Source organism: Rhinolophus hipposideros (genome assembly GCF_964194185.1).
Source record: "Rhinolophus hipposideros genome assembly, chromosome: 14".
NCBI classification, from domain to species: Eukaryota; Metazoa; Chordata; class Mammalia; order Chiroptera; family Rhinolophidae; genus Rhinolophus; species Rhinolophus hipposideros.
Genome location: NC_138060.1, coordinates 57006883 through 57032585, shown reverse-complemented (window position 1 = coordinate 57032585; position 25703 = coordinate 57006883). Strand labels below are relative to the sequence as shown.

Sequence of the window (25703 nt, the reverse complement as noted above, 5' to 3'; positions counted from 1 at the left end):
CTAAAAGTACTTTTAACTGGAAACTCATTTCCAGAAGTAAATTTCAAACTCAAAGTAGAAGATTTTCTTTCAATCACAGGTTCACAGCGATACTAATGCCATCTATAGTTAATTATGAAAACAAGATTTAAAATTTTAATCTTAATTTACTGATGTTAAAATTTTGATTTGGCATTCCTTATCAAAAATAGCAGTCTGCTGTAAAATTAAGCAACGGCCTTAATTTTGTTTTAATAGTAAACATTCTTAAGAAAGACTTAAGTAAGTACTAAGTGACACAGAAACAAGACACTAAGTTTTCTGAAGGGGGGATTTCTTATACTGTATTTTAATTAATGTATGTAGGTGCACCAGTTTTAACTCTAACATTTTATAAACAAGCTAATTGGTAAGCAACAAAAAGCAGCAGCTGCTGCTATCTGATAAATCAAATTTTACATGTACTAGTATAAAACAAGGAAATCTAAAAGAAACTTTATAGCCCTCAGATGGTAGCTTCTTGACCAATGAATCATTAGTTTATCATGTTCAGTTCAGATAAGCTTAAAAATGGAAATGGGAAAACTCAAACAAAGAGTAAACAGCTTCTATATTTAATTATCATATAAGAAGCTTTTCAAAATATTCCCCACTACTTTTTTTGGCCCTGAAGAAGGTTAAGAACAGAAAATATTCTATGAAGAAGTATAGTCACTAATACTTTCTGGGATCAAAACAAGATATAGGAATAACTATTTAAGGTCTTCCTTTTTTTCTTGTACAACTCCAAGCATTATCATCTTCTACCAGCTTTCCATTTTTAGGACATTCTTTGGAGGAGAATGCCCCTTATCTGAACTTTATCAGATCATGTTGGATATCTATTTTTCAGACAAATTTAAAATGTGAGATTTATTGTATATGAACTCCTTTAAAGACAGGGAAGCGCCATTCATACTCATCCATTCAGAAAGATGACCCCCCCCAAATTTTTTTTTCTGATAAACCATAAATAAAATACTTCTCCAATATACATGGCACAACTGTAGAGATTTACTTCCAATCTAAAGCCTTAAACTTCATGCTAGACAATTATCTTTCATATTTTATATCATGGGATTATAATATAGGTTTTAGAGTAGCTGTAGACAAGAATATAATTAAAAGTATGCCAAAGGTGTTTCAGATGAATGCATGCACATACATATAAAGGCATTTATTTTTTAAAAAGCAAATTTAGCATTCTTAAGTTTCCTGAGTGACAATCTCATAAATTTTGATGGAAATGACAGCAACATTGGGTTAATTCAATTATGCACAGAGAGATATCTCATATGGTTTGAGGTTTTTACTGGCTCGACAGCAAATCACATATTTCTATATAATATCAGGAAATAATGGTCTCTCTCTCAAATTGGCTCAAGAGCAACAGTAAGAAAAAGCAACCATACAATGGTTTATTCAAACCAACTGCTTTCCATGCCAAAGGTACAGCTAGTCCTAGTGTTCCAATCCAGCTTTGGTAAACTTTGGTACAGCTTATGTTCCAATCCAGCTTTGGTAAACTTAGCCCCCAAACTGGTTAAAAATCAAAGCCAATTCCTTTTCATAAGATGACAACATATTTTAAAAATAATGTACATCTTCAAGTTATGCCTTTTAAGTACCGTTCTTCAAATCCAGGATATATGCTAAACACTGAGGTGGTTGCTAGAGCTTATCAGTTACTGTAACATTAGAAATTAAAAACACAACCCCAGTTGACAGAATTCTAGCATTAAACTTGGTTTAATTCTACCATCTTTCTCATGAACAGCGCTTCTCTGTTTAAGAAAAGCTCATTTCTGAATTATGCCTACTCACATGAAAAACTGGGAACCATTGGTATGTTTCCCTCGATTTGCCATTGACAAAAGGAACGCTCTGTCATGTTTGAGAATAAAGTTTTCATCTGTTTGAAGAAAACACAAATTCGTCAGTCTCCAATTATAAGTCACTGTTAAGGTATAACGTTCACAGAAATAAATAGAAAGCATAGGATGAAATTCCTCTTCTGGTCAGTACAGAAACTTGACTGAGTATTTAGAAAAAACATTTTAACTAACCAAATAACAAAAGAATAAAAAGACCAAAACAATACTACTTAAAGCCTTGGGGAAAAGAACATATATTTAATACTTTATACAAACAGCCTTAGAACAGTCACTTTTAGTAGTAACATACGTTAGCTAAATAATACTTAAACTATAACTTTCAGGGAAAACTAGTAAGGAAATTTTAGAAAAATCTTTAGTAAAGCTCATTTCCTCCAAATTTCCAATTATCCTGCCTAATGTGCTATACATGGGAGAAACTTAATAATCCTCTTACGTGCTTCATTTCTATATGGCAAATTTACTCAGTTGAACTGAAGCTAGATTAGGAGAGCAAAAAACCAAAAAGTGACATAAATTAAGTTGTAGGGACATGCCTAAATTAAGTATATGGATTCCTTCTAATCAATAGGATCACAATATTATCTAAGAAAGAACAACTTAAAAGGCAAAATACAATTTTAAGATACACAGGTATCTGCCAAAGGAAACCACCACAGTAGAGTGGCCTACTAGCATTAGTTCCAAAGCTACACGTGAATAGAAGCAGCTAAAGAGCTGTTTCTTACTAGTTGAAAGGAAAAACTCTGTCATAAAGATCACTTAGAGGTTATTTTAATTCCAGGAAAAATATCTTGAGAATTTAAATCTCCTTTTAACATTCATACAAACAAATCTTCCTTTAGAACAAACAGAAACATAGAAAACTTTAAAAAATGATTACCTTGGGAACAGGCTTCTGAAAAAGAGTAGTAATCCATTTTTCCCCAAAAGAAATATAAAAGACTATTATAACACTGCAGCTATCATGGCATTAAAACCTAGTAATGTTGGATCCCATAATAAATCTCTGCAACTGACTTTTCTAAGGCTTTTTGGGGCAAGTGCAATAGTTAGATTTATGCAAATGCTACTACTGTAGGAATAATATACAATCATATAGTTCTAGTATACAAAAGAAAACATACAAACCTTGGAGAGAGGAAGAAATACCAACTTTTATTCAAAGAAATTGCTTGGTTTAGGGAAATAAAAACAAAACACAACCAGATTCTTTTCCCTGATGTGGAACTAATAACCCACCAGGAAAAGAAAAAAAGATACAGATGCATGTATGAAACAGTATACAAAATTTTCCAAGTCTTCAAGCAATATTGAAATCCAGCCACAACCTGACCCAGACTGTCCATAAATTTATTAGGAAGGGTGCAAGGGAACAGAATTGGAGTTTGTGTTACTGAGCTTCGTTCTCTTACCTTTTCATTTTGCAAAAGACCACATTCTCTATAAACAAAAGAATATGTTGACAGTTTTAGGCAGGAAGATAGGAGTTTTCATGTATATAGTTGCCTAACCTCCATGCTGAAAGTCATGTTTAACCATAACGTTAGCCTTAATTAATCTTGTCAATTAAAAGTATTATATTACAATATAATTTATCCCCAAGTTCATGCAAATAAAGTATTTTCATGCAGCATTAGTTTCATGCAAAAAGTGAACTATAAGTAAACCTCTTCTCATTAAAAGTACATGATCAAACTTGCTTTAAACATCAGAACTGAAACAAGAGACCATAAAATATTAAGGCTTACCTTTAAAATATCCACCATATATTGATTCTCCACCTTTTCCATTACCTGCAAATAATGAGCTACATTAAACTACAATGAAAATTTCAAAATATACTAATACATATAAATTTATGGTTTCAATTTGCTGAAGGAGGTAACACTTTGTAATTGTTGCAGATAAATCAAAATTCTAACAATCCTCAATTAACTTCATCTTTAAAATATAAGTACAACCCTATTACAATAAACACTACTAAAATAATTATCTCCACAACCCATGTTTTTCAAACAGTAAATCACTCCAATAAAATTCTAGAAGAATAAAACCAATCAAACAGTATTTTGGCATTGTCATAAGGTAATTCACCAAGTAATTATAATATTATCAAAATTGCATAAAAACAAAATAAAAATGTCTTAGTACTTTGTTTTCATACATTCTAGGTCTACAACATTCATTCAGCCAACAAATACTCACTGACCACCTAATATTTGCATCATACTGCAAGTGATACAATATTTACAATTAACATTACAAACTGTATGGCGATGGAAGGAGAACTGACTCTGGGTGGTGAACACACAGTGGGATTTATAGATGATGTAATACAGAATTGTACACCTGAAACTTATGTAATTTCACTAACAATTGTCACCCCAATAAATTAAAAACAAAACAAAACAAAAAAGACATTAGAAACTGGTAGATGGAGTTATTAGGAGCATAACTTTTAGCTTTACCTTCACTGAAGTCCCCACCCTGAATCATAAAGTTTTTAACCACACGATGGAATGTAGAACCTTTATAACATAACTTCTTCCCAGTTGTTTTCCCAAGGCCTTTCTCCCCTGGAAAAAAAAAAAAAGTTTAGCTACAAAACATCCTTCCATGGAAAGTATCATCCAATTAATCCTTTGTCAAATCCCTCCTGTGTGTTGGGCACTGTAAGAGATACAAGTATAGTGTGACAATACACACACACACATACACACCCTCTTCAAAATAATAATACAAAGCAGCGTATAAATGTTAAATTGTGTGGTACAGACTCTACATGCTACAGGAGAAAAGATTAGAAATGGTTATCACTCCAATAAAAGAATGTAATCAGGGCATTGGTGCAAAGATTGTTATGCATGTGTGTTTCCAAGTATGGATTTTAAAATTTAATTTACTATTTCTATTTTGAAAGTAACATTATAGATGATTTTTCCTCCCCATTTTTCTTTTTTTTAAAAACATAAATCCAATTATATATAACAAAGAATAACTTCATTATGTTTTGCCTATCTTCTAATCCTAAATTTCTTGTGAAATCTGGAAAGCTAAATGTGTTCAGAGTACTGAAATTTGTAAAATTCTACCAAAACAAAAGTTTTAAAAATATATACAGAAGATTTCATCACCTACAGTAGTACTTTATTTTTCATTTTTGAGACCATTTCTTTCTTCTCTTTTTCCTTTAAGAATTGCTTTCCTGATTTCATATCGATAAAAATATTTTTTATTTGCTAAACTCATTTCACAGTCCATTAGTTTCTAGGAAAATATCTACTCTGTTAAGCAAGGTGAAACTGTAAGCCATGACTTATCGTTAGAAATAATTTAATAATTCATTTACCTGAGCATAGGCAAAGGAAGTTTTTGCATGTTTTTGGACATATGTCTGAGAAGAGCTGAAACATAATGCGACCAACTGAAACAAAACACATGAGGAAAAAAGGTAAGCAAGTTGATTAAATATACCACATTTTACAGGAGAGAAATGAAATTAATAGAATTAACAAACTGGAAAATCTATTTTTATAATTCATTTAAAGTTTTTAAGAGATTGAACAGGAAAGTATATAATTGGGTAATATGAACTAACAAGAACTCCACTATAGTACATTTGTTAGGGTTAGAATTCACATGCAACCAAAGTGGTTTCAGCCCTAAAAGTGCAGGATTTTAAGTATCTTTTAAAGGGGCTTATATTATTAGGTCTCTTTTAGAACAGTCCCCTACCTGACTAGCAATATTCTTTAAAAATACTCTTGATAATAGTTGTCCAATCTATGCTTGGACCTGTCTAGTAATGAGGGCACATCGTAAGAGTCATTCTGGCCAGTACTATTAGAAGAAAGTTCTTCTGTCCTCTATATTCAGCTTTCTAACTTTACATAAGAACTGTTTAGAGACAATTTCCGGAAATGCCACTCACAACTATTCTATTTCCTGAGAGAGCAGAAAAGGGAATAGGTTATGGTTCCTTCAAAACAAAAACACCCTTACAATAAACAGGAAATGAGAAGAAGCAAGTCTGTAAATTCCATTGAACTAAACTATGCCATACACATAAGAAGTCCTCCACAAACTTTTTGGTTTCAGGACTCCTTTAAACTCTTAGAAATTATTATACTTTTAAAATGTGGGTTATATTTATTGCTATTTATCATGTTATAAATTAAAACCCAGACATTTTTAAAACAAAAGAATACACAAATACATGTTCCATCAGCTGTCAGAGTGGTGACATCATTACATATTTTCTTCGGAGTGGACAAATTCTGCTGATGCCTCTTTGGAAACTAATGCTGCTTTTGAATGAATGATAAGATCTCAGGAATATTGGTTACTCAACACTTCTTAAACTTTAGTGGGATTTAATAATCTTTTAGAATCAGTCATTACTGTCTGATTTTTATATGTACTAATATTTCTTCAAAGAATGGCCGCTATGCTAATAAATACACTGCTCTATAAGGGTAAGACTGAAATGTGAAGCTGGTTAGCATAAGCATTCGCATGGTGTTTTTAAGGTAAAAAATACATGGCTAAGGACAAAAACAACACAGAGCAGGAATGGCTTCTGACCTTAATCCCAACATACCAACATTCAGATCCTTAAAATAACTAAGATGAGGAACAATACTGAGATTAATCAGGTAATATCACACATTTAAACGTTGGTTAGTCAGGAAAAGCCAAGACACGCCTACGTCATGTTGTAATCTTGATTTGGCCAGTAGGTGGCAGGAAGAAAATCAACAAGTACTCAGAATCTGGATAAAATCAAACATCACCTTTCAATAATATTACTGTTCCCTGTGCTGGAATTGCAGGTGCAATGGTGAGAAAAGAGACATATATTATGGACATAAAAGATATATCCACAGTTGTAAAAATGAGCACTGGGTGGAAAAAATACTGTAGGAGACAATACACTATAGAAAGCAAAGAATATCACATACACAATTACAAGTAAGGGATAGGATAAGAACAAAGAACAAAGGTAGGAACAGACATAATGGGGAGGCAGAAAGCAAAATCTAAGAGGAAATTAAGGGATTGAGCATTTCAACAAAAATCAGGCCATTTACTCAAACATTGTTTACTAATAGCCTCCCCATGAATCAGGTTGCCCAACAATATGTAAGGCACAGTGCCCTTTGGGGAGTTCGTATCTTAGCTGGGAATGACAGATACAAACCGCTACACAATGGCAAAGGCTACCAGTGGTATGAAGTGCACTTATGTCCAACCTGGGCCTGACTGATGTGTGTGAGGGCAGGAGAATAGGAATCAACTATTCTATCCCCTTCCTCTATCCCCCCTGATTTGTAGTGTCTGGTACAGAATAAGTGCTCAATAAATACTTGAATAATAATAATTAAAAACACTCGAAACAAAATTATTCAAAGACAGAGATTTACAAAATATGAATGAGTACCTAAATATACAGATCAAAGGTATTTATATTACCAGCAAAAATTATTACAAATGGAAAACATCAGGACATATTACAGCTTAATAAAATCTATTTATTTTCAAAGATATAAAGGAAAAGAATCTTTCTAGCATCCAGGCAATAGAATTATGTCATCTACCAAGAAAAAGAAATCACAGTATAAATAAAAAAACAAAAAGGGGTATAGTTGGTAAGAGAAGGTACATTTCCTCATATTTCATAGGAGGAGGAGTCAACAGATAGACTAATACTTAAATATAATCATCTGTAGAACTAAAAATATATTAAACTGTGGTGGAGCAACCCACGTAAAAAGGTACAAAACAAAGGAAGTGGTAAGAAAACATAAGTAAGATAGAAGACCAAAACAGCTCTATAATTATTTAGGCACACAAAACCTTTACGTAACATGTCAATCAACATCCAGCTAAAGGTATCCTGCAGATAGCACAAGTAAAAATTCAAAAGAGAATTTATTGGCTCATGTAGTTTGTTGACAGGGATATTGGTGCAGATTCCAAGAACTGTTAAGAACCAGGATGTTGGGGAATGACGTCAGATCTTAGAGCTGCCAGGTATCACAAGGCAAAGTGTTGAATGCCACCACTTCTTTGTCCCAATTGATACATACAGTCCCAAATAATTTCATTGATGAATCAGACCAAAGATAAACCAATCACTCAACTCAGGAAGATAAAAATAAAAAAAAACTAAGAAAAATGTAAAGGTTTTAATGAAAGTAAAAGCAAAAATTAATGAATTAAAAAAGCAGAAAGACATTAGACTTGATAAGTAAATCCCAAAGCTGAGTCTTTTAAGGGGAAAATAAAATAAAAAAGGAATGCCAAAATTTAGAAAAAAGAATTATAAGAAAGTATGGATTACAACTCCATGCTGATCCAGACTGAAAAACAAATCCAAGAAAGAAACTAAAGTGCTGTTAAGTAACTATCCAAAAGAGTGCTGTTGAATTACTCTTCAGATATGGGTAAATTACTTCTAATCTTCAAGTAACATTGAAGTGTAATGTCATCTCAGCAGCTTCAGAGCACAGCAAAAGATGAAAAGCTTAACAAGTTTTATGAAGCAAATTAAACTGAAGGCCTGAGAAAAGTGATGTAAAACAAATTTTAAGAACCCCATATATCAATCTCATTTTTAAAAAGACACTATTAAATATTAGAAGTCTGTTAATATAATTTATTGAAATGAAGGAAAAACTCTATAAACATCCTGTGATGGAAACCAAAACGAGCATTTGATGAAATTCCACATTTGTGCATTAACATAAACACAAACATTCTCACACACCCTTCAAATCAACAGCCAGCATTATGTTTATAGTGGAATACTAGTATAGCATTAATCCCATGAAAAAGAACTCGTCAAAAGTGCTTGTTAGCATCACTATTGTTTAATGTTGTTCTAGAAATTCTAGCCAATGCAGTAGACGAGAGAATATGAGAGGTATGTACATCAATTAAAAAAAAAAACAATTCGTCAATTTTTAAAGACATAACGGTACACCTAGAAAACCTAAAAAAGAACCAACTGAAATATTAACTGAGACATTAAAATTGTTGATATTTATCGTATGATCAACAAGAACTGTACAAAAAATAATAACACTCATATCCTCAACAGCAACAAAAAACATTCTAGCTACTTAGCCAAGTGTGGAACCTAAAAAAAAAAAAAAAACTACAAAACGCTGAGAGGCCTAAAGACAATGGGAACAAAAGGAGCGACATACCTTGTTCTTAGACAGGAAGATTCAACATTGCAAATGTGTCAAATTTTCCCTAAAGTAACCTGTGTTTTATCGCAAGCCCCAAAATACTAACGAGATTTGTAGAGGAACTTGACAGAATGAATCTGAAAGTCATCAGAATGAAGATGCAATCCACCCCTTACCCTGCAAACTCTATTTTGAAATTTTTTAATCTATAAAGATGTTTTGTCATATTAACTTCATCATTCCCTCTCCACACAGACAATTTTTTTCTGGAACAAACTGGAAGTTAAAGACATTGTGATGCGCAATTATTTCAGACTCCTAAACAAGGATATGTGCCTACTTAATCCCTACCACTAGCACACCCAAGAAACGTAATGATGATCCACAATATAGTCTAATATCGGGTCGATGCAAAAGTCATTGCGGTTTAAAAGATTAAAAACAACTGCAAAAACCACAATTACTTTTGCACCAACCTAATAGTCCATATTCAAATTTACCCGACTGCCTCCACAATGCCTACGAATCTAACCAAGGATATGTATTAGTTTGTCATGCCTTGGTGTCTTTTAATAGAAAACAGTCCCTCTCTCTCTCCCTTTTTTTCACATCCTATCAGGACGCATACGTCAGCGTGACCCATTATTAGTGATGCTCAAGTACAGTATTAGCCAGATCTCAGTTGTAAAGGAGCTTTCCTCATTTTTAAATTAACAACCTGTGGGATGATCCTTTGAAACTAGGTGCGTATCATGTTCTATAACAACCTTTTACCCAAAGGTTTGGCCATTGATGATCCTTTCCTGATCCAATTATTATACTGCCAGTTGCAAAAGGATTCTTCTAATCCCATCATCTCTTCTGTATTTATCCAGCTTGAATTTTTCTGTTAAGAGCTCCACCCACCCACCTCAGGTCAAGACTGACGAGTAACGAGGCAAAGGTGGTCAGCCCTCATCTGCTGACTCTCAGGAGGCTGAGAGAGAAAAGTAAAACTTGGGTTTTATTTCAGTCACTGTCTTTAGATCTGCAAACAATACTACCATATATTCTAACTAATATACTTTCATTCGATATAGAGCCACTAAAAGTGATTATATAAAGCTTAATTTATTGAAGTGGGAAAAGGTCCAGAATATGCTGTCTAATAGAAAAAGACAAGTCACAATACAGCATGCAGCACGGTACTATTTTTTAAAAATGTGCATGTACATAGAATTCAGATTAGATATTCAGGAAAGGTTAGTTATGAATATCTCTGCATGGCAGGACTTCAAGGCAGGATTACTTTTTTAAAAACATGATTGGAATTTTTATAATGATCATGTACTATTTTTATTAACAGAAAAAAACAATGAAGCCCTTTTCAGCTTAAAACGAGCCAAACAGATGCACCAAAGGTCGAGTCACACACTTTAGAATTTGGAAATTAACTTTACTGATTATGATATTCCTTTCTTTGCCTAATGTGTCATTCATCCACAGTAGCAGTCTCCATCCTACATCTTACCTATTTTAAAAAAATCATCTTTAAATGGATGGTTTGGAATTCAGAAAGCATTTTCCAACAAAAACAATGTTATAAATGATGACTAACTTCTGAGGACAGCCAAGAAAGCCTAGTTGATCCATAATACTAAGCTAATTAAGCAAATGGCTAACAACAGTATTAGCTTAAATTCTAGGAAGGGAGGAAGAAGTAAAATGGGAGAAGTTTTTCATCCCCTCCAGTACACGATGGAAGATACATTGAGGAAATGAGGTTTTGGTTTTTACTGCCACGTCTTATCCTTTTTCCTATCTTAGGTGCTCCTCTCTCCAGCCAACAAGCATCCTATTCCTGCCCTACTCAGCACTCCCCTCAAAACCTGGCCTTCTCTTCAAGGAGCTCCACAATACTAATTGTATTAATTACAATACTAATACTACATGGCTGGTTTTGCACACAGCCATGGTATCATGGATAAGAGAGAAAACCTAGACTAGAGCTCTTTGACAATTACTAACTATGTGACCTTGGATCAGTCAATTACCCTCTTTGAGAATCTCCTCTTCTGTTAAATGGCTTTAAATCTTACACCACAATGTTGTGTGGATTAAGGTAACTTGCAAACATATGGTATATTATCAGAGCCAACAGCATGGTTTCAAACACACTCAGCTATTAATGTAACTGACAAAGGCTACCATGTGGAAATGAGTAGGGCCAGAACCAGAGCCCAGTCTTCTGTGTCCACATCCAGTGTTGTTTTCCAATATTCTCGGCTCCCTTCCCAGATTCTAACATTACTGACTTTCCCTGGTCCCAAACACAACTCCCAGAGTGGCTCTCTCATCAAGCCTTGCTTCAAGAGTTCAGGTCATGTATGAAAACGAACCTTCCCAAAGGTGACAGCATTCTTGAAAATAAAAGACTTATTTACCCAAATTTATCTCATTTATTTCAATGCAACAGAACTGCAGATTAGTATAGATGACAGTCAAGTGGAAACTTCCAGGCTCTCTGGGAAAGATGATGATTTGGGGGCAGAAGCTAGCTACCCTGGGGTTATTTCTGCTTTCCATAGTCTCCTTCTTCTACTCCTGGAATCAGATTTTTATTTTTTTTTAATCAGATTTTTAAAAAAGCACCAAGTTTTTCAGGTGGTGACTCTAGGTGTGCAAGATAAGGGAGGCAGACAGAGCAGAGGTAGCAGTTGACACTATATATGACCTGTCTGTTCAGGCAATTTCCAAATTCCTTGTATTATTGCAGTTCAGTGGTGAAAACGTCAGTCTTTGCACTAAAGACATTACTTATGAGGGTCCCTGCCTCTTCCCTTTCTTCCTCCATACTGGGTACCCAGTCTGAGTACAGAGAATTCACCCTTTATAGCCCCCCTGCTCACGTTGCCTAATTAAGAATCAGGCATCAGTGGCCTGCGTAAGTGGAAGGGTTGGAAGCAGGAATTCAGGATTTCAGTTTATGACAATCTACTTACGACACAGCCTCTTGGAACACAGTGAGACTGAAATCAGGCACTACCTGTAGCAAGGCTTACGCAATACAGGCATTCACAGCTTGGGGTTTTGAATGTAATTTTTGAGATAATCTTGAAATCATTGCTCAGTGTTAGATAACTTTCTCAGTCACCCAAGACTTGCCCTTTCTAGCCTGAGCTTTTTTCTGCTTACCTAAAGAAATCTTTTTAGTTCCCACCTGCTTTTAATCCGAGTAAGATAAGTACTTGCTAAATGCCTGACCATCTGTGTAAGAGCTATGTTCTACCAAGACTTCAGGCTGAACTATATACAGTTTGGAAAACTTTAAGACTCTCCAGTGCCAGAGGTGACGTAAATGACGTGCAAAGCAGAACATAGTAGGCAGCTCGTTTGTACCACCGTCAGGATTCCCTTTGCAACACCAATGACAGGTGAATACCAACGAAGATAAAAAAAATAATAATAACGGAAAAGCACAGGGACTCAAAAGGGATAGGAGGTGGGAATTAGACAAGCAGCAGCCATCTTAGGTTAAAGGTAGAAAAGGAGAAAAATCTTTGTATATTTCACTTGGAGTTTTGAAGGAAAGGAAAGGAAGTGCTAAGTGAACTTTCTCCTCATAAAGTCCTCGGAAAAATCCATATGAGTTTGCCTTCAAGACCATCCAATCAGGCCTGATATTATTGGGATTCTCCAGGCCCAATTTCAAAAAAATAAAGAGACAAAGTGTGTGTGTGTGTGTGGGGGGGGGCACTTTTGCCTACAGAAACCTGAAACAAGCCTTTTTTCTAAAATGTGAACAAAAAGGTTTGATGTCTGCATACCGTGTTTCCTCAAAAATAAGACCTAGCTGGACCATCAGCTCTAATGGGTCTTTTGGAGCAAAAATTAATATAAAATCCGGTCTTATACTATGTTACGTTAGATAAGACCCGGTCTTAGATTAGATAAAACCCGGTCTTATTTTACTATAAGGCCTGAAGGCCTGAAGGCTTATAGTAAAATAAGACCGGGTCTTATATTAATTTTTGCTCCAGAAGACCCATTAGAGCTGACTATCCGGCTAGGTCTTCTTTTCAAGAAAAGATGGTACTACTTTAATATGAAAGCCCCTTACTTGACTCAGCACTAGTGCTCAGGCAACAATTAAAGCAACTTTAAAATCAAATGTGGCAGATACTGTGCTAGGTTTTTTCCAAATAGTCTGCTCCGCAATAACAGGATAGAATTTAAAGAAACATTGCATTTCAAAATCACATACAAAAACAACTGTTTCCATGGGAAAATGGGAGTTGGGGGACAAAGGAATTTCAGGTTGCAGTAAAAATGCTTTTTCATTTAGGAGTATCAATAATAAAGGCATGTTTTAGCTATAAGGGGATGTTATAAAACCTACACATCACCAAGGAAATCCTACAATTGATCACACCTCACTATGGCCTCCTTTCTCAGCACTGTCATTGGCATAATCCTTCTGTGGTCTTTCAAATTACTGTTAGGATAGACAAGAATAAGTCAGAATAGGAGTGCTGCTCAACCGTCCTCCCCTTCCATACCTCTAGTTCCCCAACTTGTTATCTGACTGTGTTATAACACAAACGGTAATTTAAACTGTGTTCCTTAATCAATCCATCCCATTAGAATAAATTCGTATTACAAAAACACAATCTGTAAGACAAGTGGTTGTATGAGTTATTTACTCTTCCCAACAACCTTATTATGTAAGCACTATTACACTGGAATACTATTTATGAGTATATAAGAGTGTAGACCACTGCCTCTATTACTCTATTCATGCATAACTTTATGACCTAGTGTGAGCCTGCAATGGGAAATGCATTTCTCCTGTCCCTCAGTACAAATTAGATCCCTTGTCCTCTCTCAAAGTATGAGCTACCTTGAGTGCGAGTCTAAAGTTTAAAGGGTAATTGTGAATACTAGCAAACTTTACCATACTGCACATTTACAAAGCGGTCAAGTGTCCTGCTCAAAGTCACAAGTAGTACTCAAACTTTTGTCTGCCTACTTTACTTAAATTTCTTGGTATCACTTCCAAATACTTTACAGTGCTTATTAAGGATACATTTTCAATTCAGTTTCCTGGATCCATGTGAATCTTAAGCAGTGAAGTAAAAATACCCATTTCACCTGTATCCCCATTTCTATCTATTTTGATAAATTGCCAGGATTTTATGATATTGCTCTGAGGACCACATAAAGAAAGATTCCAAAATCAAAGATTCCTTTAAAGAAACACTCTGGTTGTCACTTTTGAAAACCAACTTAAAGCCTCCAATTAAAAAAATGAGTAATGGTCTCAAACTTTTCGGTCCCAAAACCAGTAAATACTTCTATTTGATGAGGGAAAAGACAATCAACGACAGCAACTCCATGATGATACAGATGTTGGAATTACTATAGACTTTAAAGCAGCGATTATAACCATACTTTATAAGTAAGGACAAACACTCAAAATGAATGAAAAAACAGAAAGCTTTAAGCAAAACCAAAACGAAACTCTAAAATGGAAAAATAATCAAAATTAAAAATTCACTGGGTGGAGTGACCAGCAGAATGGAGATGAGAGAGGAAAAAGTCAATGAAATTGAAGATAATAGAAATTACCTAATCTGAAAAAAAAAAAAAAAGATGAACAGAACCTAAGAGATCCGTGGGGTAATATCAAAAGATATGGTATTTGTGTTGTCAAAGTCCCAGAGAGGAAAAGGAGTATTTAAAAGAAAACAGATTTGAAGAAATATAGCTAAAAACTTCCTAAATGTGGCAAAAGACAGATTCGAGACCAGCAAACCCCAAAGAGAATAACCAAAAAGAAATTGACACCCAGACACAGCAAAATCAAACTGCTGAAAACTAAAGACAAAGTAAAAATCTTGAAAGCAGCCAGACAAGAACACATTACATACGGGGTAACAACAACTTGAATGACTATGGGTTTCTTATCAGAAACCATATAGACCAGAAAGCAATTGAACAGTTTTCAAATGTTAAAAGAAAACAAGTGTCAACCTAGAATTCTACATCTAGTAAAAATATCTTTCAAGAATAACAGTACAGAGGTTTTTTTTTTTCTTTTAAACTTATCTGCAATGAATTCATAGGGAAGGGGTTCCAGCAGCTCAGGCTCCTTTCCATTGGTTCTCACAAAATGTGCTTCTCTGAGTGAAGCAGCCTGGTGCTTCAGTTGAACCCAGGTACATTTTTCTTTGGCTTCCTTCTTTTTCTGATTATTTTCTTTCACGTTTCAGGAAGCTATCTTGGCTCTTAAGCATGCTCAATACGTTCAATTCATAAATTCTCTTGGCAAGCATTTGCCTTTAACTTGTTTACAACCATGCCAACCACATTCTGGGTAACACTGTAGACCCTTCCAGTTTTGCCATGGTAACATTTGTGGAGCATTCCTTTTTGAACAGTGCCCATTCCCTCGATGTCTACAATATCACCTTTCTTGTAGATTCACATGTACTTGGCCAAAGGAAAAACTCTATGTTTTCTAAAAGGCCTAGAGTGCATAAAGCAGGTGCATCTCCCCATTCCCTTTGCGTAGGATATTTTGGCAAATTACTGGAAGATGGCAGTTCCCACCAAAAGAAACTATTTGTTTTTCCTTTTACGTCCTTTAAAGTATGTGTGACATTTGAAAGCAAAAGTTTTCAGGTAGATGTAATACATATAACAAAGACAACAGATGAGAGAGGTAAAGGAATGTTATATGGCGGGATGGTTTCTGCATTTCATTTGAAGTGATAAAATATTAATTCTAAGTTCTCTGTGAAAAGTCGAGAATATATATTGTAATTTCTAGGGTAACTACCAAAAAAACTATGGAGAAAACATCAAAAATTCAATATAAAAATTAAAAGTACTAAAAGATGTTCAAATAACCCAAAAGGCAAGGAAAGAGACTAGAATAAAAGCAGAGGAAGCAAAAACAAGCATTACATAGACAAATCCAAATGTTTTAACAATTGCATTAAATGTAACTAGTCTAAATATACCAATTAGAAGACAGATTGAGAGGATGCATAAAAGACAAGACCCACCTATTTGCCATCTACAAGAAAGCCAATTTAAATATGATATAAGTAGGTTGAAAGTAAAAGGACAGGAAACAATATACTATATAAACACTAATAAAAAGAAAGCTGGAGTAGCTGAATTCATATCAAAGTAGACTTAAGAGCAAGGAAAATTACCAGGAATAAAAATGGTCACTACATAATAATAAAAGGGTCAACTCACTAAGATATAACAATGCTAAATGTGTATGCATCCACCTAACAAAAGAGCCTTCAAGTAAATGGAGCAGACTAATGGAACTAAAAGGAGAAATAAACAAATCCACAATTATAGTTGGAGACTTCAATACTCCTCTTGGTAATCAGTAGAACAGACAGAAAAACCTGCCAGGAGGATGTAGAAGTATTTAACAACTATTAGCCAAATGGATCTGACTGACATGTATAGAGCACTCTATACAAAAACAGCAGAATATGCATTCTTTTCAAGTGCACGTGAAAAATTCACCAAAAAAAGAACACAGCAAACCTTAATATAAAGCAATTGAGATCATACAAATTATGTTCTCTGACCATGATGGAATTAAACTAAAAATCATTAACAGAAAGACAACTGCAAAATGTCCAAGTACTTGGAAATTAAAACACTTCTCAATCATTCATGAGTCAAAGACTAAGTCTCAAGGGAAATTAGAAAATATTTTGAACTGAAAGAAAATGAGCAATACATCAAAATTCATGGGGTGCACAAATCATGTATGGTCCTTTGTATAGAGGGAAATTTATAGCATTAAGTGTTTATTAGACAAGAAAGGTCTCAAGTCAACAATACAAGTTTCCACTTTAAGAAACTAGAAAAAGAGCCAAATAAAGACAAAGCAAGCATCAGGAAGGAAATAAAGATAAGGGCAGAAATCAATGAAATTGAAAACAGAAAACAATAAGGAAAAAATGAAATCAAAGTCTTGTTCTCCGAAACGATAATTAAGAAACTTTTAGCCAAACTGACCAAAGAAAAAAGACAAAGGGCACAAATTATTACTATTAGGAATGAAGGAGGAGACATCACTATAGATCCCACAGATATTAAATTAAGGGATTATGTCAACTCTACGCACTTAAAATTGACAACCTAAAAAAATGGACCAATTTCTTAAAAGCCACGAGCTACAAAAACTCACCAAAGGAGAAATAACATGAATAGTTCTTTATTTATTTGTATTTCCATCAAGTGAATTATTAACTATATAAGAAATCAAAAGTATTACTTGAATTAAGTACTCAAAAGACAAATGTACAAATGGTTAAATCCTACAAAGCAGGATTCTCAAACAACTGAACTGATCCTTTAACGTTGTGCAAAAAATCAAGTATCTACTACTTAGGTTATATACTGAAAAGTGCTAAGAAGTATTACATGAGATTGAACCATACGAAATTACCTATTACCAACTGATTCAACCTAGAACAATGTAAGCATTCCCTATCTTATATCTGGTTCAGTCTTCTCAAGAGTTCTAGTCACTTCTACCAGGATAGTCTTACAGTGAATTACCTTGGATGTTGGGGACTGAAGTTCATTCAACATTTACCAAACATATTGTGAGATTTTGCACAAGGACGGTTATTTGCAAATCTAGGATAGGAACATGTACTAGGAAAGGAGTACTTTACATGACTACAGAACCTTTGTTGTACTTCTACTTCTCTGGAGTCTGCTTTTAACTCTTAAAAAAAAAAAAAAAAACACATAGCCCTGTTACCTGAAGCATGAATTCACTATAAAGGATTAAGGTCCATCAAGGCTGAAAGTATAAGAGAGAATGCAACAAAGTTTTCTAAGATCAGATCGTTCCTTTACTCAAATCTCTTCAATAACTTCTTATCTCGTTGAGTCCAAGTCCTTACCGTGGCCTATAGCCATTTTCTGCTTCTCTCCCCTCCTCTGGTCCAGCCAGCCTAGGCTTCTTGAGGTTCTTACACATGCACTCCCTCGTCAGGACCTTTGGACTGCTCCATCTACAGGAATGCTCTTCTCAAAGATACCCACATGGCTCGCCTTCCCGCCTCCCTCAGAGGTCCACTTAAACGTCATCTCCTCAAAACGGCCTTTTCTGACCAACCTATTAAAATAGTGCCCCAACTACAGGCTCCTTTTCCCCCTTGACTTATTGTCTGTATTTCCCCCAATAGAATATAAACTACAAGGAAGACAGGCCTTTGTTTTATTCGTTGCTGTATCCCCACAGCCTAGAACTGGAGACACTCAGTAAGAATCTGCTGAACAAGAACATGTACAGAATATATACAAAGACGGTATATATGCCTCTAACTAAAAGTTCTGTTATGGATACTAAAAAAAAAAAACCTAAGAAAACAGTTTGGAACCCTGCACACTGACTCAGAATGAAACAACTACCCTTTGGAGGAAAATATTTTATTTTCAACAAAATATGCAGACAAGACATTAACGCTGAGTGCATACAGACGTGTCCACGTCTCTGGGTACAGAATGCTTTGGTGTATCACCCAAGAATTTTGCGAGGTCGTTTTCCCAAGAACCAAGAAATTCTGGCTACCAGATAGGCAAGGAACAAATAGAGGCGGATTTCTCCCATTAATGACAGTCAAGCATCAGGAAATAAAGAACATACGCGTGCAAACCTCCCAGTGCAGAGCCAAGATAACTGACATCAGAATGGGGAGTGTCTGACCTCTGCAGACACTGGGAGAAAGAGTCCTAAAAGGACGGCACCCCTTTTCCGGGCGTCCGTCTAGGGATGCGAGGGGCCTGGAGGGCGGCAGGGCGAGGCCCGGCTCCGAGGAGGGCGGCAGTGGTGTGCCTGAGCCACCCTCTTCTCTCTCGGCAGCCTTTAACTCTGGAGAAAAGGGGGTGCAGCCTGCGCCTCCCCGCTCCCCAGAAGCCCGGGGAGAGGTGCAGAGTAAGCCCCGCCCCCGCCCCGAGGCCAGCCTGGGCCCCCGCGGGGCTCCCCGGTCTCCGGCTCACCCGGCTCCCGGTTGATCTCGATGTCGAAGTGGCACTGCGGCCGGTCCTGCGCCCCCATCGCTACCGAAGCGGCGGCGAGAGCTGGGAGAGAGGGGGAGGAAGGCGGTCAGGTCGGGAGCCGGGCCGGGGGCGGGGGCGGAGCCCAAACCGCGGGCGCCTCGCGCCGGCCTGTCGCGACAGCGCGGAAGGGGGAGACGCGGTCCCCTCCCGCCCCCGATCTCCCGGCTCCCATGTGGCATGCACACGCATGCGGGCGAGCTCTTCACCTGGCGGGCCTCCAGCCTGAACAGCTCCCCGTGCGCAGCGGAGAAACCGCGGCCACTGCGGCCGAAGCCCAATGCTGCTAACGGACCACCACCCCCTTCCCTGGGCCCGGCCTCCAGTGCCACGTAAACCTCGCGAGAGTCGGGACAAATACCGCGAGAGCACAGTCTCGAAGCCGGTGGTTAACCGAAAGGAAGCGCACGTAGGCGTGGTTTGGAAGCTCTCGTGAAACCCCCGGGCGGCTGCTCCTATACCTGAGCTTGTCCTTTTTTGCCCCGCCCTTTCCGTCTTTACCATTGGACTCAGTCGCCCAATCTGAGAGCGCTGGAAGCGCCTGCGCTCTCTCCTTTCTCTCGTCCTCCAAGGTCCGTGAGCTTCCGCTCATCTCCCGACATCGCGAGACTTGGCTGTTGACACCTGAGAGTCAGCTGCGTGGATGAAGTCACTGAGGTTTAGTAAACCGACAGGACGTTGGCTGGTTTTCTTTTTCGCAGGAGGTAGTGATGACGCTATGCTACTGTGAGACCGTTCGTCTCATGTCAAAGACCTTTTAGGCTGAGGTGTGCATTCGTTCCCGCTTTGGCGCTCGCGTCCGTGGGAGAGTTGTTCAGGGCAGTTCTTCCTCTCGTGTGATGAGTCGGTCCCAGTCCTTTGCCCGTTTTTAATCGTTCTTCATTCAAGTGACTGCGAGAGTTCTGCGTACAAATGCTTGTTACGTAGATGGTACGTGTAACTTCTGAGTCCCAGGCTTTGTGGGTAGCTGGTTGCGGGTATCTTCTCTCCGTGTGGGTCTGGTCTTTTGTCCGACGGCGGCTCTGCAAGGCAGTTTTTAATCACGAGGCGTGCCATGTTCTTTGCTTTCTCTGGAGTTCAGTGTCTTCATCTGTGAAGCGCGCAGGACGCAATGCCTTCTCAGCAAGTCCCCTCTTTGACCCAAGTTCCGTTATGCCGCCCTGTGCGCTGGACTCCCATTTCAGGCGACGCGATGCGGTCTGTGGTTACGGAGAGGACGCTCAGGGACCTCCGCCAGGAGGGCCGCGAGCTGCTGTGCGTCCTCGCGAGTGGCTGACACTTGGGATGCAGGGAGCTTCCAAACCCAGGCTGAGTTCGGCTCTGCCTAGCGGGACGGAGAACCCCTGGTAGGCATTTTCAGGTCGTGACTCTGGGTATTTGGCCTTTTGGCGGTGGGAGCACACCAGCAACGGGAACGTCAATGGCTAGGACGCTGTCAAAACCAATCCGGAGTGCTAGTGGGGAAACTTAGATGAAATAGGTAATTTTCTAGAAAATAGAAACTACCCTATTTGACTCAAAAGAAATAGAAGGCCGGAATAAACCAGTAACCATTGAAGAAACGGAATTAGTAATCCTACGTCTCCCTCCAAACAACTGCGAAAAACATTCTGACGTAACCAGATGGGAAATTTTATTATGGTCTAGATTTTAGATAAAACCAAGGAAATCTATTTAATTGTGTTAGGTGTAGTAATGAAATTTTGGTTATGTAAGAAAATGTCCTTGGTTTTTCTAGAGATGCATACTGAAGTACATAGGGATGAAAACATGATGTCTGTCTGCGATTTGCTTTAAAATGCTTCATCAAAGAAAAAAGAAAATACATTTTTAAATGGATAACGACTGAAACAAATGTGGCAAAATCCTGATAATTGTTTCATCTAGGTGATAGGTGTATGGGGATTTTTGAGCTATGTTTTCTACTTTTGCATATCTTTGAAATGATTCACAATAAAACCATTAAGAACAAAAATGGTCTTCCTTTCCAAAAACACAAGGTCCAAATTGCTTCATAGGCAAATTTTACCAGACCCTCAAGGATCAATAATCCCTTTCTTATCAAAATATTTCAGAAAATAGTAAAGAAGAGAGAGCTACCTAACTTATCTTGTGATACCAATACCAGACAAAGACAGAGCAAGAAAGTTATAGACCAATCTCATTATAAACATGAATTTAAAAATCCAAATATTAGGAAATGCAATTTAACAGTATTTAAACCCCAAATATTCATGACCAAATTGGCTTTAACTCAGGAATGCAAAGATGGTTCAACATCAGAAAATCTATTCCTATAATTCACCATATTAACAGATTAAAGAAAGGACACGACTATCCTAGTGGTATATTGGTTATCAATTTGTTGCCTCAGCTCGTTCAGCATATCCTGTGATACACAATTCAACCTCAAGCAGGGATCCCTGCTCTAACCTCCCCCCAAAGTAACTTACATTTTTATAACTTAAGGGAGAAAAGAGGTGAACAAAACAGGAGAAAAGGAAGCCAATGAGAAGGTACATACACAATTCTACCTTATTTCCTTATAGCATTTTTTAAAGTAAAAGGACATTCTAGATCTTAAATGGGGAATTGTGCAGAAAAGAATGAACATAATAGGCCTGAGACTGCTATCTTTAGAAAGTCCTGCTTACAAGTTTGGCCTTTGGATGGAATTTGGGAACTTGAATGGTAGTTTCCTACATCTACAGAAAACTTTCATTATATGATACGAATCCCTCACTATGTCTAAACTATTTGAACAAACAATATGGTTTATGCTGAACACCTGTTTTCCTTTTGGGACTCTGGAATTTTGGTATGTGCTAGGCAGAGAATGCATATGTGACCAGCCTCTAATAAAAATTTTGGGCACTAAGCCTGTAATGAACTTCCCCAGTGGACATTTCTCACATGTCACAATTCATCCCTGGAGGAATAAGTTTGTCCTGTGTGATTCCACTGGGAAAAGGAAGTTTGAACCTGGTTTCCTCGGCTTGACCTCATTTGCCTTTTCCCTTTGCTGATTTTGCTTTGAATTCTTTTCCTACAATAAATCATAGCTGTGAGTGTGACTATGTGCTGAGTCCTGTGAGTCCTCCTAGCCAATCATCAAACCTAATCTTGGGACCCATGAAGCAGAAACAGAAATACTATCAGAATTTGGTTTAAAAAAATTGAAAAATTGAAAACACGTTTGGAAATCCTAGATTTATTTTTTTGTGGGGAAAAAAAGGGGTAGTAGATTTCATGGAGTACATAAAAATGTGCATTTTGATAAAATAGCATCCTCGTGATATTAGTCAAGATCATGGGCTTTTTCCATGGGGGATGAGGGAATGAGACTCTAGTTTAGTCTTGATGGCCTTGGCAATGGGCAGATACTATGACTGATCAGCTTAGGATGGAGCCAGTCAAGGAGAAAGGAATGGGGTGTGGCAATACAGAGACAGCCACTGGGGCAATGGCTGCAAACTGTCACCTTAATTGTGGATACTACACCCATCTTTTTGCCTTTTAGGTAAGTGGCTTTTTAGCCACAAAGTTGTTTTACAGCATGGCTGTGTTTTCACAAATGTCTGCTGCTTCATCGTCTTTGTGGGGGGAGGGTGGGTTGGATCCCATCAAATTCATGTGAAAAACCCACTACAACAAACACTACTTGTCAGATAGGGTCCCTGCTCATTTTATCTTGATCCTACTGATATTCTCTAAATTCTGCTTCAAGTCCTTGGCTCTGACACTTTTTCTAGACATTAGTTTTTACAAGTAGATTGTTTTTTGGTAAAAAAAAAAAATTTGCATTTGCCCTGGTGCTGATAGAAGCTATACTTGCTGAGCAGCCCATCTGGGTCTACCTACCAAGAGTAAGGCCTTAGACAACTGGTATCTTGGTTGTTTCCCTCAGAAATCAAAGACCCTGAGACTGGTTTTGGTGCAAGTTGCTTATTTGAGAAGTGATCCCAGGGAACTACATTTGGGGGGGGGGATGGGGAAGGTGGCCAATAGTGTGTGCTACTAAGCCAGCTACCACAGCAGGTGATTAGAGTTTGGCAAGCAATACAAACATCTCAGAATTGTCCACATGAAGGGGAGAGGGAACTGGGATATTAATACTCTATCTCCCGAGAGTCATTAGTTGAGAGCTGCTCCCTGGGTGATAATCCCAAGGTGGTTCTGGCCTTCTCTGCCTGGGGAAAGCAGACTTCGTTTTAGGAAGAAGTCCTCAGGAATAGAGATATGCATCTGGACCACTGGGAGTCAGTTGGACACAAAGGAATCAAGTTCAGTGAAGTTGAAGTTCAAGGAATGAGAGTGGGATGCTAATAGCTTCTGCTTCAACAGACAATTTTTTTGTTCGCAGACAAAAGAGTACTCAGGAATTCAACAAAATAGACTTTTTATATGATATATAAGAAGGATTTCATAATTTCCTCATTGGAGTTCCTGCAGCCTCAACATCTGAACAATTTCTTAGCCACTTCAGGACTGCCCTCAGCTTTCTACTTTCTACTCCTGACACATGGAGCCCACTTGGCCACAAAGGCTGATTGTTAGTGTAGGGAGACCTAACTCCCCTGCAGGGAACCCCCAACCGGTGTCTCTCAGTGGACATTTCTGGGACATTCTGCATGCTTCGCAGAGGTCGCTGCAGAATTGAGCCCCTACTGCCTATAACGGGTGACCTCAGTAATACACCCTTAGTGGCTTTTCGTTGTTCTCCGTCTCATTCTCCTCACTGCCTGCCTTGTGCTTCCTGAGATCATCTCCCAAAGAAACAGCCTGCACCCAAGGCCTTGTCTCAGGCTCTGGTTCAGGGGAAGTCTAAATTGAAACATCAGCTGGTTCTCCCATTCCAGCCAGAACCAGGTCCTATGAATACAAGTCAGGCTGCCTAGTAAAGAGGGGCAGCTGCCATCTCATTCCAGCTGCCGGCTGCTATGTGGATCTATAAGACCAGCATTGCTAGAAATCCAGGCTTTAATGAGGAATCCTCCTATCTTCAAATGTTAGCAACTAATTCAAAACTGAAAACATTGTACAGTGCCCACCATATCAGGCCCTTGAGCAGCCCGCTTGGTAGAGTATGGGCACCAACCCCATGACCAGTGGGGGAAAGGGACCACTAATGGGCTAGAACCCTAAAGATGGCAGAATGGGTGAGGGAGCAAAGAGCAGTCACCTTCCCAGACCTGAGAAGGCCTAGAAAGGGCCAGAACCCTCAGATAACACATCGGAGCTAACACACATTCTGCGCTTACCATGTGCCCAGCTCTCAACTGCATTCTCTCAATCTCGCAACCTCAGCAGGCAGGTGCTACTTTCATCACCCCCATTTTAGAGGTGAGGAAACAGCTTTCAGAGGTTAAGTGATAGATCTGGGATTCAAAATTAGCTCTCTTCACCATTTACACATTACAGCCCCTGTGGATTGCAACCCTCGAGTCCAACAGAAGGAGCCAGGAACCTGATAGTCTAAGTCTGGATTCAGAACAAAGCGTGCCTTGCTCGCTTCAGCAGCACATATATACTAGAACAAAGCCAATAGAGGCGGAAGGAAGGATACAATAGAAGTGTTTTAAGCAGTCTCTAATAAAATAATAGATCAAAAATGGATAGATCATAATTTAAGTGAAAGGCTATTGGGAACTTGATAATAAATCAAATCAGGTCACTTTCTATTGTGATGCAAAAGCATGTCCCTGTCACCTCCTATGATGTATTCTTGCCAAAAATATTAGAACCTGAGTCTGAAGGAGCCTCTAGATATACCAGTTTATAGGAAAAGTGGGTGAGTATTTAATGACACAACAGGGATATAACTAGGCAAATCCAGAATGTGAGAAGTTTTAGGGTAGATGACATTTTTCAAGAAATGGCAAAGAAAAAAAGAAGTGTTAAGTATTTTTAAAGAGACGTAAGGGACATCAACAAAGTGCCGTGTGTGACTCTGGTTTGAATCCTGATTCAGACAAAAGGACATTTTGTGTAACAGAAGAAAATTGAAACTCAGCAGAGTTCAGGACGCGCTACTCCAAAATACGGCACTTTGGCATATTGAACATTTTAAGCTGAAAGAATCTGAGAAATGGACTATGATGGAAGGACTCCCTGACCTTCACTGAAGCAGGTCATGAGACTCTCATACGTGAGGTGCCCTCCTTATATACCCAGAAGAAAAGCATCCTTATCTCTGAAGACTGAGGGACACGCAGAATTTGAACGAACAGGCCTTGCTAAGTTTCCCCCAGCTCACTAAGCTCATACCCTTTTGTCCTATCACATTTTCTCAAGACTTCCATTCTTCATCAAACCTAGTATAAAAATGCTCACATTCTTTGGTTCTTCATTTCCTTCTGAAGTCTCACATGTCACGTAAAACTTAAATTTATATGCTTTTCTTTTGTTAATCTGTCGTTCGCTATAGAGCCCCGGCCAAGAACTTTAAAAGGAGGGAAGGAAAAAGATATTTTTCCTCCTGTATATCATCTATTATTAGATA

The 25703-nt window shown here is 37.8% G+C and overlaps 1 protein-coding gene across 12 annotated transcripts in view; it reads right to left on the bottom strand.

Annotated features, from left to right (window-relative positions):
• NKTR (natural killer cell triggering receptor) overlaps nucleotides 1-20298 on the bottom strand; it is a 47948-nt gene extending 27650 nt beyond the window's left edge. For 5 of the 12 annotated variants that reach the window (XM_081071569.1, XM_081071564.1, XM_081071570.1 and 2 more), the window contains exons 1-6: nucleotides 19411-20298; nucleotides 19145-19225; nucleotides 5266-5340; nucleotides 4385-4492; nucleotides 3665-3709; nucleotides 1843-1930 (exon numbers count right to left, since the gene is read on the bottom strand). In XM_081071569.1, the coding sequence (XP_080927695.1) occupies nucleotides 1843-1930; nucleotides 3665-3709; nucleotides 4385-4492; nucleotides 5266-5340; nucleotides 19145-19225; nucleotides 19411-19705 (692 nt within the window). In that variant the 5' untranslated portion in view covers nucleotides 19706-20298. Of the gene's footprint in view, nucleotides 1-1842; nucleotides 3078-3328; nucleotides 3357-3664; nucleotides 3710-4384; nucleotides 4493-5265; nucleotides 5341-19144; nucleotides 19226-19410 lie in introns of those variants that run through there. The other 7 variants (XM_081071567.1, XM_081071566.1, XM_081071568.1 and 4 more) reach the window with 4 other exon arrangements.
• Nucleotides 20299-25703: the final 5405 nt, after the last annotated feature.